Source organism: Hirundo rustica, chromosome 26, assembly GCF_015227805.2.
Source record: "Hirundo rustica isolate bHirRus1 chromosome 26, bHirRus1.pri.v3, whole genome shotgun sequence".
Taxonomy (NCBI): Eukaryota; Metazoa; Chordata; class Aves; order Passeriformes; family Hirundinidae; genus Hirundo; species Hirundo rustica.
In genome coordinates, this window is record NC_053475.1 from 3,909,871 (window position 1) to 3,929,753 (window position 19,883).

At 61.1% G+C, this 19,883-nt stretch overlaps 1 protein-coding gene across 2 annotated transcripts in view; it reads right to left on the reverse strand.

Annotated features, from left to right (window-relative positions):
• Window positions 1-2,218: 2,218 nt before the first annotated feature.
• Window positions 2,219-19,883, reverse strand: part of CSNK1G2 (casein kinase 1 gamma 2) — a 42,448-nt gene continuing 24,783 nt past the window's right edge. Inside the window, exons 2-13 of one of the 2 annotated variants that reach the window (XM_040086931.1) lie at window positions 18,340-18,836; window positions 9,730-9,770; window positions 9,171-9,240; window positions 8,455-8,603; window positions 7,791-8,025; window positions 7,515-7,600; window positions 7,091-7,175; window positions 6,869-7,017; window positions 6,393-6,476; window positions 4,842-4,946; window positions 3,181-3,287; window positions 2,219-2,731 (exon numbers count right to left, since the gene is read on the reverse strand). In XM_040086931.1, coding sequence (XP_039942865.1) covers window positions 2,677-2,731; window positions 3,181-3,287; window positions 4,842-4,946; window positions 6,393-6,476; window positions 6,869-7,017; window positions 7,091-7,175; window positions 7,515-7,600; window positions 7,791-8,025; window positions 8,455-8,603; window positions 9,171-9,240; window positions 9,730-9,770; window positions 18,340-18,526 — 1,353 coding nt within the window. In that variant the 5' untranslated portion in view covers window positions 18,527-18,836 and the 3' untranslated portion in view covers window positions 2,219-2,676. The remainder of the gene's footprint in view (window positions 2,732-3,180; window positions 3,288-4,841; window positions 4,947-6,392; window positions 6,477-6,868; window positions 7,018-7,090; window positions 7,176-7,514; window positions 7,601-7,790; window positions 8,026-8,454; window positions 8,604-9,170; window positions 9,241-9,729; window positions 9,771-18,339; window positions 18,837-19,883) is intronic. The other variant, XM_040086932.1, reaches the window with a different exon arrangement.

The following is a 19,883-nucleotide window of genomic DNA, read 5'->3' on the forward strand; positions in this document are numbered from 1 at the left end:
CCCATCTCCCCCGGCTGTGGGAGTCCAGACCCTCAGGGTATGAGGTGGTGGTTGGAGGGCAGCAGGATGGCACAGGGTGGGCACACTGGTCTGGGTGCTGTCATTTTATAATTGAATTTCTTGAACCTGAATTGGAGGGTTTTGGCAATTAAATGCACTAGAAGCTGCCTCAGCCTTTGCAGGGGCCAGTCCAGGCCTGGGGGGAAAGGCAGATCCTCTGGGCTGTGAGTGCCAGCAGGGAGAGGCTGTGGAGGCTGCCCAGCCCGGCTGTCTGCTCTGACCCTGCCCACACTCTGCTCATCAGCACGGCACAGTCCTGGGGCCTCGGCTGGATCATGCTGGGCTCAGCACAAAGTCCTGGCCTTCCTCCTCCTCCTCTTCCTCAGCCACCATGCCAAGGGCTCCCCCAGCTCCTGTACCCGGCTCTGGGCTGTGGTCCCAGGCTGGACCCTCATTCCAACCCCTGGCCTTGCCGGAGCACTGGGCTCAGCTGGGAGTTACCCTCCTGCACCATCACCTTCCTCACTCTGGGGCTTTACAGGATCATCAGCCGGGAGCCTGGGGAGGGCTGCCCAGAGCCATCAGCTTTGCTGCTGTTCCCCTGCGCTGTCCCCCCAAGATTTTCCTCCTGCTGCTCCAGGAAAGGCTCCAGGGCAGGAGCCCGTTTGAGGGGCTGGAGCTGCTCCCACCCACTACTGAGGGAGCCTACAACAAAAAAGGGGCTGCTTGGGCAACATCCTCACCCTTGGGACCCACACAATGAAGCACAGAAGAAAGTGCTGGGTTTTAAAGATTTTTATTTAATTTTTTTTTTTGTTTTTATTAAAAAAAAAAAAAGCCCCTAAATTCTATGGCTTCCAGGAAGCATCAGAGAAATTGAAATGCCATTTCTGTACACTTGGTTTTTAAAGCAGTAACTAAACTCGCAATGGAACAAACGCTCTCACATACAATCGCAGTATTTGAACTCCTCGCTGGAAGGACAAGAGAGTCCCAGGCTCGGGCCACGACCCCGGCGGCCGAGGGTGTTGGGACAGAGCCGGGCCCTCCCTCGTGGCCGCTTTCCCTTCCCTCCGCGGCTCCTCTTTGGCCTCTGCCGGGGCTGCTCTGAGCCAACGCGCTGACAAGGGACCGCTTCCAGTGAAAATTTTAAGGCGATTTTTAAAATTCGTTTGTTCGCCTCGCTGGGGACACGAGGTCAAACGTTGCACGTCCCCTTCCTGCCGTGGCCAGGGACGCAGCAGCAGCTGGGGCTGCCCTGGCTGCCGCAGCCCGGACCAGCCAAAGCCGGGGGCAATCCCGAATTTAGGATGAAGAGGGGTCCTGGGGAGGGCACGGCCCCATGGCAGACCCCGCGTCCCCCCAGCCCCGCCACAAGCCGGGGTCTCCAGCCCCCCCCGGGATGGTCAGTTCAGACAAATGTTTCAAAGCAGCCACAGATGGTCCCATCCCTCCCCCGCCCCCCCCAGCACAGCCTCAGCCCCTTCTTTTGGGGCAGAACAACAGGGTTTTGGTAAAGAAGTGTGTGTCCCCCCCCCCCAATGTGTCACGATCAATACACACGACAGCGCGCGGGGTCGGTCAGGTGGGGAGCTGCAGTGCCCTGGGGGTGGCGAGGAACACGGGGGTGCGGGGGGTGTCTGTGTGTCAGCTCCAAACCCTCCATTTCCCGCAGCGGGGTGATGCCATGGTGGGGGATCCCAGGCTGGCAGAGCCGCTCCACCCCGGTGCCCTTCACAGGGCCCCCAGCCCCCGGGAGCAGCCGCGGGGCCTTGGGGGGGCTCAGGCTGTAAAAGCAAGAGGCCGATCGAGCCCTGCCCACACCTGCAGCTGTTATGGAAACATCCAGCCCCAAGACGTGGCAGCGCCAGAGACGAGGCCGCTTCGCTTCCCCTCCCTGCTTTGCCACCGCCATTCATGGGTCCCTTTGGTCTCGGCCGTCCCTGTCCCTGTGTCCCCCAGCCCCTGGGAGTCTCGGACCTGCTCTCGGCGGGACCGGACGGCGCCTGTATTGCTCGCAAAAGTGCATCGTAAATGATCTGTAAACGCGTTTCCTCTCCCCGCCCCGAGCGCCCCCGGCTCCCCGCGCCCGGCCCGGCGCTCGTCACCCACGGCCTGAGCGAGGGGGACCCAGCGGGGACGCGGCACGGGGCCGGAGGGAAGAGCAGAATTTCGCTAACACTGAAGATGACGGTCAAAGACTGACGACTCAGCACTCTGCACCGAGACTCACTTTAAATTAACTTAAGAGACAAAGAAGCAACAGAAAAAAAAAAAAAATATTCCTCCTTAGCCCACTGCTCTCGAAATTGTCTTCGTCTTCTTCTGACAGCGACGGGTCAGAGTCTGTAGTTGATCCCCATTTCAGACCGGTTATAAACTCAACGCAAGTGACGCCGTGGGTTTTTCTCTTTCTTTTTTTTTCTGTTTGACGGACGCAGGAACTTCAGCGAAGTCGGGCTTGGTTCGAGTAAACGGCCACGAGTGGCGGAGGAAAGGACAAGCAGTTTGGGGAGGCCCCGCTCCCCATCTGCGCGTGGGGCGCTGGGGGAGCCCGTCCGGCCCGGCCCCCCCGTCCCCGTCCAGCCCGAGGGGCCGTTGGCTCCGCGGGTCAAGATCCAGCCACGGCCAGAGGGAGAGGAGCCAGCGCTCGCCGCTCCGCCCGGCCCCGGCAGCTCACTTGCGACGCTTGGTGGTTTTCCTCTTCCTTCTCTTGAAGAAACAGCAGCACCTGGGGACAGAGGGGACCCGTCAGCGCCGGGGCCGCGGCACGGAGGGCGCAGCAGCCCCGGGGACAGGGAGGACAGAAAGCCCTTGGTGCCCGGGTGAGCCCCACGTGGGCAGAGCTGCTCCACCACGTGCCCCGGGTACACGGCTGGACTGGGAGCAGCTCAACGGCCACCGAAAGTGACACCTGCCACAGCAAATGGCACCGACCAGGAGAGTGCCACTGACCACGGCACGCAAGGGCAGAGGCAGGGCCAGGCAGGGACTCCAGGCAGAGTCCCAGATCCATCCATGCCCCTCTGTGCAGAAACCTTGGCCAGGGCGAGGTGGGAAGGGCTGGGGTGGTGGTGGCCCTGCAGGGACACCCCTCACTGGGCCCTGGACAAGACATCCCAGGGCAGCTGCCAACCCCTCCTCCAGCCCGGCACCGGGGCAGCAGGGCTGGGGCCTTACTTTGTATCGTCTGTCACCTCCACCTCGGTGGGGGCTGTGATGGGGGCGTTCGAATGTCCTGCCGTCGGGTCGTCTGTGTTCAGCTCTCCGTTGGTGGAGCTCATCACCTGGGGAGAGTCGAGCGTCAGCGGGGGCAGCCCGGGGGTCTGCAGCCCTTCCCCTCCCCGTGGGGCACAGGAGCCACCCCGGAGACCACCCAGCTCTGCCCGGGAGCACCGAGGTGCCCTCGGTGACAGGACGGTGCCCTCGTGCACACCGCGGTGTTCGGCCTCAGTGCTGAGCTCTCCCTCAGAGCCCCATGGCACAGAGAGGTCTGAGCCCCTTCCAACGCCCCTGGAAGGATCCCAGCTCCTGGGAGCCCCTGCTCCAGGACAGGGGCGTGCTGGCAGCCAGCTCCAGCGTGGGCGGAGACGGGGCCTGGGAAAGCCGACAGCTGCAAGGAGCCCTTCCCAGAGCCGAGCATCTGCACACGACTTCTGCTTCCCGGCACCGAGACTCAGCCCAGTGCCCACCCTGCAGGCTCAGGTATCCCCGAGCCCCTGCCCGCTCGCCAGGGCAGCAGGGTCAGCCACAGTGGAGGAGGAGGACATCCAGGAGGACATCCAAGCCACCGAGGCAACTGGGAGGTGCCTGAATCGCCATCCTGTGCCTGCTGCCCACAGGCAAAGCCAGGAGCTCCCTGGGGATGCACAGCCCCGGCGAGGAGCCTCGGCCTTTCCCAGCCCCTTGGAGGAGCTGCCCCCCGACAGCCAGTGCCCAGCCAGCAGGGCCACGGCAGGCTCCAGCCCCTGACGCCAGCACAGAGACCCCTGAGCATCACCCCCGCAGTGCCGGGCGCAGGCGGAGCACGGCAGGAGGGTTTGCAGAGCAGGAGTGGGGAGGAGGAAGGGGATGAGCGACAGGAGGAGGGAGGCAGAGCATGAGCTGGGCCCTCAGAGTGCCCCACGGCCTGCCTGGCACCGTGGAGTGCCCGGCCCCGCGATGGCAAGAGCGGGAGCTGTGCCCAAGCCTGGGGCCGAGCACCAGCAGAGTCACCGTGGAGCAGCAGGAACGAGCAGGAGCGGCGGGGATGGAAGCGGAGACAGAGAAGCAGCGCAGGCCCAGCCCGGGGGGCCGGCGTGGATGTCCCACCATCCACGTGGGACAGACCCCCAGGCCAAGGCAGGGCTGAGCGGCGGCGGGCGGGAGGCGGCGCTGACAGCACCAGCGCAGGACCGAGGCGGGGACACGGCCAAGGAGTGCCCGGGAAGGGAGGAGAAGCAAGGCTTGGAGCCAGGGCTCCAGTCAAGGAGGCGCAGGGCGGTCCCTGCTCAGACGAGCGGCACTGGGGGCAGAGCGATGCCCACCCAGCTGCCGTGCTGCAGCTTGGCATCCATCCATCCATCCATCCATCCGTCTCCAACCACCCTCTAACTTCCCCTGGCAGCACCAAGGGAGCCCAGCAGCTGCTGGAAGCAGCAGCAGCCTCGTCTGCGAGCCGGGAGCGTCCCATCGCACCACAGGGACAGGCAGCACGTGCTGCAGCCGGGGCAGGACCCTGGACGTGCGGCCCCGGGGCGGGGGAGCGGGGCTGATCCCGGCTCCGCGGGCAGCCACGAGGCCCAGGGTGGCTCCGCTCCCTCCCGCGCCCGCCCCTGCCCCAGGCGCGTGGTTTCATGTACCTGGACGGACCCCCCGAGCCTGCCGGCTGCCAGGTGAGCTCCCAAAGGCTCCTCGGCAGGCTGCCCACCGGCCTGAGGATCCCACAACTCCGTCCCCTCGGGCGGCTGCTCGCGACAGGCAGGAGGAACAGAATGAAAAGAAACAAAAGAAAAGAGGGAGAATGGGGAAGAGAAGGGAGAAGTGGAGGGCAGGGGCGGGAAAAGTGGCAAAAAGGGAGTCCAGAAAATAAGACATGCAAAAGCAAAAACATGACCGGAGCAGCTCGAGTTGGTGATTGCGGAGGGCACCCGTGCAGCACCAGAGCGGTCCCTGCGGTGACAACGGGGGTCTGTGTCCCCCTGCCACCCACACACACCCCCACGGCCACCCCATGGAGCAGGGCCAGCTCCAGCAGGGCTGGTGGCCGTGTTTGGGAGCGGGCTGGGGCAGCAGAGCCGGAGCTGCAGCCAGGCCCCGGTGACGCCGTATCCCCAGGACGACGCAGCGCTTGGCGCGGGCAGTGTGGCACCAGCTGGGCTGCTCCTCCAGGGCTCGGCTGCCCCACAGCCAGACCCTCCCCTGGTGAGCACTGCACGGCCCCACAGCTGCGGGGACACTCTGTGTCCCCAGGCTGGACACTGCTCCCGTGCTCCCGGAGCTCCGCGCTTTGCTTTTCCCCCTGCTCTGGAGAAGGGATGTCCAACGTGGCCTTTCCCTGGTGCTGGGGGCAGAGAACAGATCTTAACTGGGAGTGAGTTCCCAGAAATGAGCCAGAGGTAATCCGAAGATGTTTCCCTCTCCCTAAAGAAGCGCTGCCAGTGAGAGCCAGGGCTGTGCCAGGCTCCCTGTGCTGGGCAGGAGCAGCCTGGGGAGGACAGGAGCTGCATCCCCAGCCCCAGCCCCTATGCAGGTGCTCTGTCCCCAGGGAGGTTTGGGAGGACGAGGGTTTATACGTGAGAAACACATGAGATTTGTTCTTGGTGGCAGCAGGGCCAGAGACACGTGTCCTGCACCAGGGCAGGCCAGGCCACAGCACTGGAGCAGTTCTGAGCAGCCTGGCCCCCTTCCCACACAGCTCTGCCCGATCCCTGCCCCAGGCTGGGCTCCCTGTGCTCTGCCTGCTCCCAAAACAAAGGCAGCCCCAGCATGGGGCAAAACGCTGCCAAGCTGCCCCACCAGTCCTGCCCTCCCCTGTCGGTGTCACCGTCCCATCGATGGAGGGCATCACGAGCAGAGCAGCGAGTCACCCTCAGCAGAGGCGGCTCCCTGCCCCAAGCCCTCTCCCGCACCCCAGGCTGGACCCTGCCCTCACCAGCTCATGTCCAGGCCTGGCACTCCCCAGTCGTGCTACAGCCCCCACAGTGCCTCCTCCCTCTTCTGCCAGGCCACAGGGACACTGCCATGGGCCCCCGGCGAGCCACAGACCCGGAGCTGTGGGAGGGAACTCTTCCCACAGAAACGATTCTCCAGTCCCTGTCACCATCCCTGCTGGGCTCCACGTCCCTGGAGCTGCAGCCCAAGCTGCCCACGCCCACGGCCCCATGCCCCGGCCGGGCCGTGCCGCTGCTCACCTGGTGTTTGGTGTGTGGCTGTGCTTTGTCTCTGTTCGGGGGCTGCACCTGCACCTCGCTGTGCATCGTGCCAATGGGGGTGGGCTGGGGACACAAAGGACAATGTCAGTGCAGCACAGAGCCCTCCCAACTCCTCGCAGCCGGATCCAGCCTCCGGCCAAACACACAAAAGCCCCCAGAACCGGGGCCTGACCACTGCCCCTACCCCCGCCCCAGCAGTGCCATGTTTGGTATCTGGCTGCAGCGAGTCCAAGGAACACACCCATGGCACAAAGTGAGGTGCCAGCTTGGCTGCTGGGCTCCCCCTGGCTCCAGGAGGCTCAAATTCCCGTGTCACAGCCCTGGAGCTAGTGACTGGTGAGGGGGCTGGAGCTGCTGCCCTGGGCACAGCGTGCGGCAGGGATGGCTGAGAGCCTCATCCTCTCCTCCCTGGCTGCTGCCCCTGCTCCCTGGGGTGCCTCGGCCTCTGCACTCACCAGGGGTTTCCCTGCCCAGTCGTATTCGTAGTCGAACACGTAACCGTTCCTCTCGAACAAGTCTGTGAAGAGCTTCCTCAGGTAGTCGTAGTCGGGCTTCTCGAAGAAATCCAGCCGCCGCACGTAGCGCAGGTACGTGGCCATCTCCTCTGCGGGGACACGGGGGCTCAGCGGACAGGGACGGGGGGCTCGGGGATGGGCTGGGCTGGGCAGTGCTCTCACCTGGGAAGTTCTCACAGAGCACCTCCACCGGGGTGGCTCTTTTGGTGTCACCAATCTTCTGGTACCTCTCCTTCAGTGTGTCGGCCTGGTGGGGACAAGGGGGGGTCAGCACAGGGCCCAGGCACCGCCCTGGGCAGGGAAGGCACTGGGTGCTGTCACACCATGGATTTCTTTGACCCTCTTTCCCAGGTAACTCCTTCCCAGGAAACTCCCTCCCCAGGCAGGTCTGGAGGACAAACCCCAGGGTTTCCAGGACAGCCACTGAGAGCAGCTGGGGGGACACAGGGAGACCTGCAGCCGCAAGGGCCTGGCATGGAGCTCAGAGCCTCCTACACCCCAGAGGCCAAACGTTCCCCTTCCCTATGCCAGGGCAGAGCCAGACCCACAGGAAGCCATGCCCGGGGCAGCAGGAGCTGGCAGTTACCTTGAGGCCTTGCCAAGGAAGGCTTCCACGGAGGAAGTACATAAACATGTGCCCTAATGCTTCCAGGTCGTCCCTGCGGCTTTGTTCTGCATGGAGAAAAGAGACACGGGTCAATTCCCACTAAAGCCATTGTCCCTATCCCCCCCAGATCCTGCAGCACCCCATGTGTCCTGCCAGCACCCTGAGGAGCAGGAGAAGCAGCCTGTCCCCAGCCCCACGTCCCTGCAGTCCCTCCCTTCAGCCAGGAGGCAGGGCTGGCTGCCTGTGCCCACGCACCTTTCCCCAGGTGGGTGTTGATGCTCATGTAACGCGCTGTCCCTGTCAGGCTCTTGTGCTCTCGGTAGGGGATGTGTTTTTTGGTCTCGGGGTCAATATACTCTTTGGCCAGGCCGAAATCGATGATGTGGATGGTGTGCTGCCGCTTGCTGCCCGGCCGCCCCACCAGGAAGTTCTCGGGCTTGACGTCTCTGTAGATCAGGCTTTTGGTGTGGACATACTCCATCCGTGTGATCTGGGGCACAAGGAGATGTCAGTGCCAGGGCAGAGACCCACCCTGTGTCCTGCAGGCTCCTGCCCCGGGCCCTGCTCCCCTCAGCCCGGTCCCAGCACGGGCACATCGCCTCCTTCCCACCATGGGAGACGGCCCCAGGCCAGCTGCACCTCGGGCACACCCTGAGATGCTCTGGGCACACATTGAGATGCTCTGGGCACACCCTGAGGTGCTTGTCTAGGCTCAGAGAGGGGATGGCAAGGGGTGCAGAGCCCTCCCTCAGCAGGGAGGGGGTGAGGTGTGGGTGAGCCAGGCTGGGATGTGCCAGCAGCGTCCCCCCATTCCCCGTGGGATGCCCACAGTGCCCACACATCCCCTGCTCCCCGGGGCAGCCAGGGGGACCAGGGGAGCTGTGCAGGGCTGCAGGGGAGCTGGAGGCGCTGCACACACCAGCTGGATCGCGATCATCAGGACGGTCTTGAGCGTGAAGGTCCGATCACACAGATCGAAGAGATCTTCCAGGCTGGGTCCCAGCAGCTCCAACACCATGGCGTTGTACTTCCCACAGGGGCCAAAGTAGTAAACCTGAGGAATTCCTTCTGCAAGAGAAAGAGCAAGAGCTGTGCAGGGCTGCAGCAGGGCCATGCTGTCACAGCCACGCCGCTGCCCGACAGGGACAGGGGCTGCAGAGGGGGACGCTCCTGCACTGCCCTCCCTGCACAGCCAGCCTGGCAGAGGGGGATGCTCCTGCACTGCCCTCCCTGCACAGCCAGCCTGGCAGAGGGGGATGCTCCTGCACTGCCCTCCCTGCACAGCCAGCCTGGCAGAGGGGGATGCTCCTGCACTGCCCTCCCTGCACAGCCAGCCTGGCAGAGGGGGATGCTCCTGCACTGCCCTCCCTGCACAGCCAGCCTGGCTCTGCTCCTGGCAGCAGGGGGAAGGAGGAAGCTCCATCTGCATCCCTGACTCCGCTGCGGGGGCGGTGGGGGGAAAGAACTAAATCAAAAGAGATCAAAGATGAGACGAGGCGTGTGTGGAAAACCAGCCTCTCCCTGTGGGGCAGATGGGAGTGAAGTTGCAGAGTCACATTTAGGGAAAGCCTCTCTCCCAGCAGTGCCCCTGGCAGGCAGCTCCCCAGGGCAGCTCAGCCCAGCCCAGCCCCGTACCTGCATTGCCCAGCTGTTTGTAGAACCGATACTCCAGGTGCAGCTGGGGGGCCCGGGATTTTATGGGTTCCTTGGAGGAGAGAAAGGAGAACAGTTAAGTAGGAAGCAGGATGTTCAGGGGGTCTGGGTGTCAGACACCTCCTTCACATGCTGGCAGCAGCTGGACTGAGTGCATTTGGGATTGGGAGCAATTAGTATAAAATAGAGATGAAGCCTCAGGGGATGATGAGAGAACATCAGCCCATATGGGAGCCCCTCTCATCCAGTGGGGCCACCTCTCTGCTGCTGGCACTGGCTGAGCACAGCACAGGCCACGGTGAGGACTGGGAGATGCAAGCCTCAGCTCTTCCCTGCCCAGACCCTGATCACCCCACCTGCAGTGACGTGTGTTCCCAGACTGCCCTCAATTCCGATCGGGAACGGAGCTCCCCCGCAGCCACCCAGCCAGCACATCCAGCACATCCCAACCCGCTCCAGCACCGGGGAGGGGAGAAACTCCTTCCCAATGGCTGGAACATCCCCGACCACGGAGGGACTCCCCGGCTTGACAGCTACTCACCAATTTGATAGCTACGTATTCGTTTGTGTAGAGATTCTTCCCTGCAGGGAGAGACAAAAAACGGTGATGAAAATCAGTCCCTGCATCACCCCCACCGCACACACCGCTGCTGTCCCCGAGGGCTCCTGGGCTCAGAAACATCTTGAACAGGTTCTGCCGCTCCCACAACACCTGGAGGGGCCTCAAGGCACGAGCGGGAGCAGAAACCACTGTGGGGAGTTGCAACATGCCTGCTAATTATCCCCAGGTGGGGAATGCGGATTCCTCTGGGATGGGGAGGCTCCTGGGGGCTGGAGCCAAGGCTGATGGGAGGGGGCAGCAGCAGGGAAGGCCTGGGCAAGGCAGGGACAAGGCTGAGACCTGGTGCTTCTCCCAGCCCCGCAGGGAGAGGGGGCTAGAAGGGACGCCCAGAGAAGGGGGACACTGAGTTACGGCCAGTGGGACCCCGCAAAGGACACCCGGGAGCACTGGGGCAGCCAGCAGCGGTCGGAGGGCACCACAGGCAGCTGGAAATCTCTCCCCCACGGCCGGGGTCACTCCTGGGAATGACCTGTGCATACCTGCACGTGAATGAACCTCATCCCTCACTTCCTGCCCACCCTAGGGCACAGGGGAAGCTAGGAGCAGATCCATGGCATGGCCCAGACCCTAGAGGAGCTGAAGGCTGCAGCGAGTGCCCAGGGGAGTGAAGGAGCAGCCGTGGCACCCAGCACCCTGTACAGGAACCCCTGGAGGGCTCCACACCTGCACGGGACTTTCCACACCCTAACCACAGGAAGGTTGAGCTCAGGGTGCCTCCACATCCCCCCAAAACCAGGGGGCAGAGAAAAAGGGGACACACCTGGGAAGCATCAGCACAACCTCTGCCCAGGCCCACAGAGGCAAAGATGAAAGGTTTGCAGGAACAGCTCTGAGCGTTCCCTGTGCCAGAGCCCGCAGGAACCCGGGCAGGTGGGGGTTAAGGGCAGCAGGTTCCCTCCAGAGCCAGCAGACTCCAGATCCCAGCGATCCCACTGCCCGGCACGTGGGCATCCGATGGAGCTGCATCTGTCTCCTCGGATTTTCTCCAAGCAATTTGCTTAGGGAACAAGCTCCTCCCGGCCTAAGATTTCATCTGCTCAGACTGCTGCTCTCCACCTGAAGCAGCAATAAATCCTGGCCGGGTGACATCAGAGCCAGCTGCTGAGCGCCACGGTCGGGGGCAGGATTACGGGAAGAGGGATGAATGGGAGATATTAATGGAGCGGCTCCTCCCAGGGATGGGCTCTGCAGCCGAGGAGGGGCTCAATCCTGCTGCCTTCCTGACCCTCTCCCATCCCAAGGGACCTCTGCCAAGCCACTTTGTCTGCTGCCTCTGCATACAGCAAATCCCTTCACAGCGATTAGAGAGGAGGGGATTTGGGAGGGAGGGAGGAAAGTCTGGTGAACATAGCGTGTGCCAGATCCAGGGGGTTTGTCCCATCACGCACTGACATTTCCTGGGGAGCAGGTGGGACATCCCCACACCTGAGCATGGCTCCACAGGGCCCTACAGTTCAGTCCAAAACAATTACTGTTGCCTTCAGGGCAGCAAAATGCAATCAGAAAACTCACAGCTGGATTTTCCCTGAGGCCAGGCAGGATCTGAAAGGAGAAAAATATAACAGGGCAGGAAAACTGCCGGAGGGACACTGCAAAAGGGACTCAGCCCAGCAGGGAGGGAGCAGGGATGGAGGCAGGAGCACCCCCAGCAGCGGCATCTGTCCTGTCCCCACCACACAGGACCCCTGTGGATCGCTGGCACAGAAACTACCAGCAACAAGGCTCTGGAGCTGTCAGCATTCTCCCAACCCAAAAATTAGTCCAAATCATTTGGTACTCCACTGCTTCAGCCCTTCCTTGGGGGGCTTGGACACAGCTGATGGACAAGATGGGGAGCAGAGAGAGTATGGCCTGGTCAAATCACCACCCTCTGCTTCCCCTTTCCGAATTACAAAAGGTGCAAATAGCAGAACTGGCCTGTCATGAGATTAATAAACCAACAGAAAAGAAAAAGCAAAAGAGCAAGGAAGGAGGATTCCTTCCATGCCAGGGAACTCCCCACTCCAGCTCCTGGAGCCACCTGCTCTGCTCCAGGGCTCACAAGGGGGCAACTCTGACACCCAAAATGTGCCAGAGCCCAGGAAGTGCCTGGGAGGAATAGAGCAGGCAGGACTTGCAGCACAAAAGGTGCTTTTCAAAGGAAGTAAAAGAAGATGGTGGCGAGAAAGCAAATATTTGCACTGCAGGGGCCTTTGCCCAGCCCAGTGCCGGAGGTGCCTCCAAATGCAGCTGCCAGCACGTGCAGGAGGCAGTGTGAGGATGCAGTGTGCAGTGTGCAGGAGGCAGTGTGAGGATGCAGTGTGCAGGAGGCAGTGTGAGGATGCAGTGTGCAGGAGGCAGTGTGAGGATGCAGTGTGCAGGACGCAGCGTGCAGGAGGCAGCATGCAGGAATGCAGTGTGCAGGAGGCAGTGTGAAGATGCAGCGTGCAGGAGGCAGTGTGAGGATGCAGTGTGCAGTGTGCAAGAGGCAGCGTGCAGGAGGCAGTGTGCAGGAGGCATGTGCAGGAGGCAGTCTGTGGGATGCAGTGTGAGGATGCAGCGTGCAGCACGCAGCATGCAGGAGGCAGCATGCAGGAGGCAGCGCGCAGGAGGCAGTCTGTGGGATGCAGTGTGAGGATGCAGTGTGCAGCATGCAGGAGGCAGCATGCGGGATGCAGCGTGCAGGATGCAGCATGCAGGATGCAGCGTGCGGGATGCAGCATGCAGGAGGCAGTGTGAGGATGCAGTGTGCAGCATGCAGGATGCAGCGTGCGGGATGCAGCATGCAGGAGGCAGTGTGAGGATGCAGCATGCAGGAGGCAGCATGCGGGATGCAGCATGCAGGAGGCAGTGTGAGGATGCAGTGTGCAGCATGCAGCATGCAGGATGCAGCGTGCGGGATGCAGCATGCAGGAGGCAGTGTGAGGATGCAGCATGCAGGAGGCAGCATGCGGGATGCAGCATGCAGGATGCAGCGTGCGGGATGCAGCATGCAGGAGGCAGCATGCGGGATGCAGCATGCAGGAGGCAGCATGCGGGATGCAGCATGCAGGAGGCAGTGTGAGGATGCAGCGTGCAGGAGGCAGTGTGAGGATGCAGTGTGCAGGATGCAGCGTGCAGGAGGCAGTCTGTGGGATGCAGTGTGAGGATGCATTGTGCAGCATGCAGCATGCAGGAGGCAGCATGCAGGAGGCAGTATGTGGGATCAGAGCCGGCCAAAGGCAGGAGCAGGCAGCCAGGCCTGGGGCTGGGGTGTGTTAAAGCCAGACGTGGCTTCCTCTGCTGTCCCCTCCCCAGGGACTTGGCAGCAGCGCCCAGCTCCTGCACGTCACGGCAGCCCAGGAGGAGCCCGGCTCCCAGCTGGATCCGCAGCCAAGCAGCTTGGAATCACGGAATCACAGAATCATTAAGGTGGAAAAAGGCCTTTCAGATCTCCGCTCCAACCATCAACCAGCAGCACCACCATGTTCACACTAGCCCATGTCCTCAAGTGCCACATTCACACGTTTTTGAAAGCTTCCAGGAGTGGTGACTCCACTCCTACCCTGTTCCAATGCTTCACAACCCTTTCAGTGAAGAATTTTTTTCCCAATATCCAACCTAAACCTCCCCTGGCCCAGGCTGAGGCCGTTCCCTCTCCTCCTGTCCCTGTTCCCTGGGAGCAGAGCCCGACCCCCCCGGCTGTCCCCTCCTGTCAGGAGTTGTGCAGAGCCACAAGGGCCCCCTGAGCCTCCTTCTCTCCAGGCTGAGCCCCTTCCCAGCTCCCTCAGCCCCTGCTGGGGCTCCAGGCCCTTCCCAGCTCTGTTCCTGTCTCTGGACCCACTCCAGCCCCTCTCTGTGAGGGGAAAGCGAGCACTGAGGTTGCCCCTTGCCCATGGCACAGCGCTGTGCCCACGCTGGGAACCTTTGTGCAGCAGCAGCACAGAGCTGTGCCTGGGCACCGGGATGGGAACTTGTCTTCCCAGAGCTGGGAATGCAGCGCAGGAACAGGGGATGAGGCAGCTCCATGCAAAGGCAGCCTGGCCCAGCCCTGCCAGCACTGCAGCCAGCACTCCAGTGACAGCGGCACTGCAGCCCCAGTGACAGTGGCACTGCAGCTCCAGCGACAGTGGCAATGCAGCTCCAGCGACAGCGGCACTGCAGCTCCAGTGACAGCGGCACTGCAGCTCCAGCGGCAGTGGCACTGCAGCTCCAGCGACAGTGGCACTGCAGCTCCAGCGACAGTGGCACTGCAGCTCCAGCGACAGCGGCACTGCAGCTCCAGTGACAGCGGCACTGCAGCTCCAGCGACAGCGGCACTGCAGCTCCAGCGACAGCGGCACTGCAGCTCCAGCGACAGCGGCACTGCAGCTCCAGCGACACTGCAGCTCCAGCGACAGTGGCTGCACCAGGCCAAGCAACGACGGCTCTGTGGCGCGCTGGGGTTTAACGCCATCAGAAGAAAAATGTTATTTTAGAGCTTGACCTTCTCTAGAGGAGGGTCTGAACAATCAGGAGAAAAAGCAAGTCGGAGCCTTCAGCAAGGGAGGCAGGAGCAGCAGGAATTGTGTGAGTTCCCCTCTCCCAAAGCCTCCAAAGACACCTGTGTGCCACCTCCAGCACGGGGTGCGTCTGTGGCTCTGACCTCTGGGAGGTGGCCGAGCCCTTGGCCACACTGCAGGTGCTCACAGGGTCTCTGCAGAGCCCAACATGAGAAGGGTGTCACGAGCAGTGCACTGAGCCCAGACACATTTTCAAAAGGCACCTTTGGTGGCCCCAAGTAACTCCCTGTGAGTTCCTGGGAGGCTGCAGGACAGGCCTAAGAGCCACAGCTCAAGAGAGCCTGGGAATGTCCCCAGCACCTGCATGTGACCCCTCCTGTGGGACATGGTCCTGGCCCAGATGCAGCAGTGACCTGCTCCTGGCTCACACACTGCACACAGACTCACCCCCGTGTTCTTCCCTCCAAAATCCTGAATTTACTTTGAAATATAATTGATTTCCAGCTTTTAATTTTGAAGGAAAACAGCTGCTGTGGCTCCAAGCTGCCAGCAGCAATGCATGCTGCAGGCTGGGAGAGAGGGGTGGGCATGGAGAAGCTGCAAAAAGGACATTTGCAGAAGTTTACTGCTGGAAGAACAGAAGCAGCAGCTGCTGCCAGGTCCTCCATCCTTCCCTGCACCCTGCTCTAGGCAGAGGCTGCCCTGGGCAGCTCCAAGGCACAGCCTGGCAGGAGCAGCAGCCTTGAGCCAGGCTCAGGAAGGGGCCCTGAGGGAGCGTGCCAGGACTAAGGGCAATTCCTGGCCCTGAGGCAGCCCTGCACCAGGGAAGGACCTGCAGGTGCTCTGGGCTCAGTTTTGACCTTTCTGCTTAATGTCTGGGTTCTGCTCCTCTCCCCCTACCTCAGCCCAAGCACCCCTGAGTAGCTGCTAAGGGGAGCCTGCTCCAACAAACCCTCTCTGTGAGTGTGCTGATCCCTCTCCTGGGGTGCAGGGAGCTGGCAGGGAGCTGGCAGGGAGCTGGCAGGGCTGCAGCTCGGCCATGCCCAGTGCCAGGGCACACGAGCCACCAGCCACACTCCGGTCACCCGCTGCCACCAGAGTCCTGCTGCCTCGTGTTTCAGAGGGCAGTGTCCCACCCTGGCATGGAGTGGGGCTGGCTGTGGGCAGCAGGTGGGCAGGGGGAGCTCAGGGAGCTGCAGGCAGTGGGCACTGCCCTGGGATGGTGCTGGGAAGCCCCAGGAGGAGCTGGGCTGGTGCTGGACCACAGCTGGAGGGGGAAGGGATGGGCCCTCACCAGCTCAGGGTGAAGCTCCTGGACACAAGAAGAACATAAGAAGGTAACAGGACCCAGCATCTGCACAACATAAACCTGCTCCTCTGTGCCAGGGGGCTGGAGCAGCCAGCCCACCCCAGCCCAGCTCCCCAGTCCCGCTGGTCCAGTGCAGAACTGGCTGGCAGCACTGCCAGACCAGGACTGGCACCACGTCCCTGCACTGCCCAGGATGCCAAGGCCAGCAGGGACAAGGAGAAGCAGGATCCAAACGCACAGCCCTGGCTCAGCCACAACTCCTGCCCACGTCATTCCCCTTCTGGCTCCCCACAAACACCTTATGCCAACTGTTTTTTTCTATTTCATCTTGAAACAGATCACCTGATTTTGGACACCTCCTACATGGGTGGACATTTGTCTCTGCCTGGGGCTGCAGAGCTGAAGCACCCTAAGGACAGATCACTACGTGTCTCTCAGTGTGGAGAAACAGCAAAGTGGTACCTTTTTGGGGAAGACAATGGCCTCTTGCTCCATCCCCACCACTGGGGGCTGGAGGAGTCAGGTACACCTCCAGGTATATTTTTTCAAGATCTCAAGGCCTTTGTTATGAGAGAAAAAAAAGGCAAAAAAGATCTGGGAGCTTTTAAACACCGAGCTGCAGTTTTCAATACTGAGCTGAATAGAGAATTCAGCCCTCAAGGCTTTAAAGGCTCTATTCCCAGGGGAAAGCTGAGTGCCCAGCAAGAGCTGGGGAGCATCCCTGCTCATGCCACCGCTTCACAGCAGGAGCCCTCTGGTCCCTTGCCATTCATCTGCAGCTGGAGGAATCCCTAAATCCTGAAAGCATTCCTGAGCCCTGATGCAGTTTGAAGGCACACCTAAGGAAGAAAAATGTGATTTTAGGAGAGAAGCCACATAGCTGTGGCTTCCACTGCCATGCTGACATCTCGTGCTCAGGCCTGTATCATGTTATGGCCAGGCACTGCAGGGTGTGACAGAGCAAAAAAGCCACGTGAAGGGACTGGAAACTTCTCTTGCTGGTGGCAAGGACAAACTCCCACTGTGAGAATCGACCACTGTGGAGCCCTGGAGCGAGAGCTCACTGCTTGTCCCCGGAGCCACGAGCAAACCAACTGCTGCCAGGTCCCTGCAGCAACCTCACTGTCAGTTTGACAGACATTCCTCAGATCCATGTGAGACTCGTGTCCCCTCGCTGCTGCCCCTGGAAAATGAGGGGGAGGCCAAGGCAGGGGAGCCACACTGATCCTCACAGCAAAGTGACACGGCCCCAGCCTCCTGCCTAGAGCAGGATCCTGGGATCCAGCTCACCCAGAATTACACAATGCTCAGCTGCAAGCACGGAAGATGAGGTGCAAGGACACAGGTGGACCCTGCACAGCCCAGGGCTCTCTGTCCACTGGCCAGGCAGGGAGGCACTGGCAGCAGGAGTGTTCAGATCCACCCGGGGAACTGAAAGGAGCAGCTGGTGCGGCAAAATCCCCCAGTACCTCTCTTTCCACAAGCCCTGGGTCTGGAGGAAGGCTCAGAGCTCTTGGTGACACCAGGAGAGAGAGATGAACACGAGAACTGCTTGGCTGGATTTGAACCGGAGCATTTCCCCAGCCCTGCAATTAGGCGGCAATCCCGCCGGGAAGTGCAGGGACAGAACGGGTGAGCCTGGCACCAGCCAGTCTGGCACACCGGGAACAGCTGACATTAACTCCCCACACAGGGAGGTGGGAACTGACCCCACCCGAGCCAGGGCTGCCACAGCTCCTCCCCGGGCCCATGGTCAGGGCAGGTTTAGCTCAGAGCTCGGTTTGAGAAGGCGCTGCTCAAAATATCACGGAGGGACAAAGCCTGTGGCTGTCACAGGCACTGGGGAATGACCCTGTTCCCTGTGCCCAGAGCACAAGCCCCTTCCCAAAGCACTCACAGCCAAGGACAGTGCTACAGCTGGCAGGAACTCCACCCACACGTCCAGTGCCTCTTCCTGGAGACATCCAGACTGCGCTGCTGGCACAGAGGTGCCTGGCCCTGCCAGACCACGCCCAGCTGCCCGATGCCAAGCAAAGGGTTAACAGCTTGCTGAAGGTCTCCAGGGACATTCCCAGTTCTGGGAGAGGAGCAACCTCCCCACCCTCCAAACAGGAGTCTGCTTGAGGAGTTTCCTGATAAACTCGGTTCAGAAGTGACCATGAGAGATGCTTGGGTTTTATTCCTCCCCTTCTCTGTCCTGCACAGGATTTTCAGGAGAGTCTCTCAAACAACCAGTTTGAACAACTGAAGAATTTACCCTGGGTAAAACATGGACTCTCCTCCCTAGATGTTTGTCCCAGCAGAGTGAACATCCCTCAGGCACCCATGCTCCATCCCCTGTCCCAAGCAGGAGGGCAGCACCCAGAGCACAAGTGGGGTGAGACCTGGTGAGCACAGTGGCATCTCCTGAATCATTCCTCACGCAGTGTTCCTGCCTTTGGGGTACACCAAGATCTCCATGGCCACCACCACCACAGACAGACCCAGAGAGCAACAGGCACGGGGAGGAGATGGGAAACACCTCTGCAATCAGTCCTTGGGGCTGGGATGGGCCTTGGCAGATCAAGCACAGTGTGAAAGGATTAAGGAAGTGGAACCTCTGTGACACAACAAGGGCCACTGCAAGGGCAACGCTTCAGCTCTGTGTGGGCGGTCAGTGCCCACGCCACGCCTGTGCCAGCTCCTCCCACTGCAGGAGGAGGATGCCAGGGCAGTCCCAGCACGAGTGGGTACAGCGAGGACAAAGATGACCCTGCTCACCTAGGCGGAGCTCCCCGAAATTGCCGCATCCAATCTTCTTGCCGACACGGAAGTTGGGACCCACCATTAAGACTCCCGAGTTGGTTCCAGCACCTCGGCCTCCATGACCACTCCTTCCTCCACCTGTCTTGGACATCCTTTTACCTTCCTCCAGCTCCCCTTTCCCTCCTCTCTTATCAAAATCCATAAGTTTGTGATACCCCGGCCTCTCCACGGTTACGCTGCTGCCATACAAATCCCAGAGCTGCCGAAAATGGAAGGGTGAGGAGGAAAGAAGCAGGGTTCCTCTTGGTTAATACACCATCCCGGTGAGCGGTGGGAGGGCGGGGTCTGGAGAAGGAGGGGGAAGAGGCCGTCCACGGCTGCTGGGCTACTGAAATGTTAGTGCTTCCCAAGGTCCTGCCGGGACTGTCATCGTCGCTGGTCACACGGAGTTCTTTGGTGGAGAGAACATCCTGCAGACAGGGTCCTCCCAGCGCAGCTCCTCGGTCTCCCAGCTGTGGAAAAGGAGAGGGAGAAAATCAGTAAGAGGAGGCAGAGGACAACAGAGGGTTGTAGGCTCTGGGTTCTTGCTCCCAGCTCTGCAGAGCCCCTCCAGCACCTTCCCTGCATACAGATAGTTCCTACAGCAATGACAGTGCCACAGTTGAGGGGTGAGAGAAGCTGGGATAAACATCAGTGCCCCGTGCCTGAGATGTTGGTTTAAATAAACAAACAAATGAATTAAAAAAAAAAAAACCTCAGTCAGCTGGAGGTGAAATGGTTGATGAGTGTCTCCATGTTGGAGCCAGCTAAGAGTGATGTGGGGACACAACTGTCCCTGTAGGGGAGGGCTGCTGGCAGCTTCTGGAACCATTCAGAGGCACCAGCCAGGACTCTGAGAGCCTCCAAGAGCAGAGGACACCTGAACCCAGCATTACGGGCACACCATGCCAGGCATGGGGCTGCCCACGGAGTGACAATGATTTCACCTGGCTGGGAGAGTCCCTGTGGATCCAGGGGCAGGGGCCAGTGGAGCTGGAGCACTTCCCACTGCAGCAGCAGCCTCCTCTGTGGTGGGCCAGGTTCTTGTGCCAGCAGCCCTGCCCAGGACACGGTACCTGGGGAACAGCCACACTCAGGGCGCCCACCAGAGCCCACGTGGCTGGAAGAAAACACCCACTTGGCAAACAGGCACTTACTAACATCCCACTGCCTCTTGCTCTGCTCTTATCAACCAACCTTGATTTTAACTGCAAAGCTGGGAGTGAGGCCCTCGGCTGCAGCCTGGGCAAATGCTCTGACACTCGCCAGAGCAAATGGTGCCCGTGGGAGCAGCACCTTGCCTGCCTCATGTGCTCCCAGCGAGGCTGCTGGAAAGCCCCCTGCTGCTGGTGGGGTTATCTGGGTTCCCCTCTGCTCCCACAAACAGGCAGGAATCAGCTGAGCCCCCTGAACCAGGGAGCTGCTTCCTGGGGCAGAGCCCTGCTCATGGCTGGATGAGGTGACTTTTAAAGGTCCCTCCAACCCAAACTACTCTGTGATTCCACCACGCTGGCCCACAC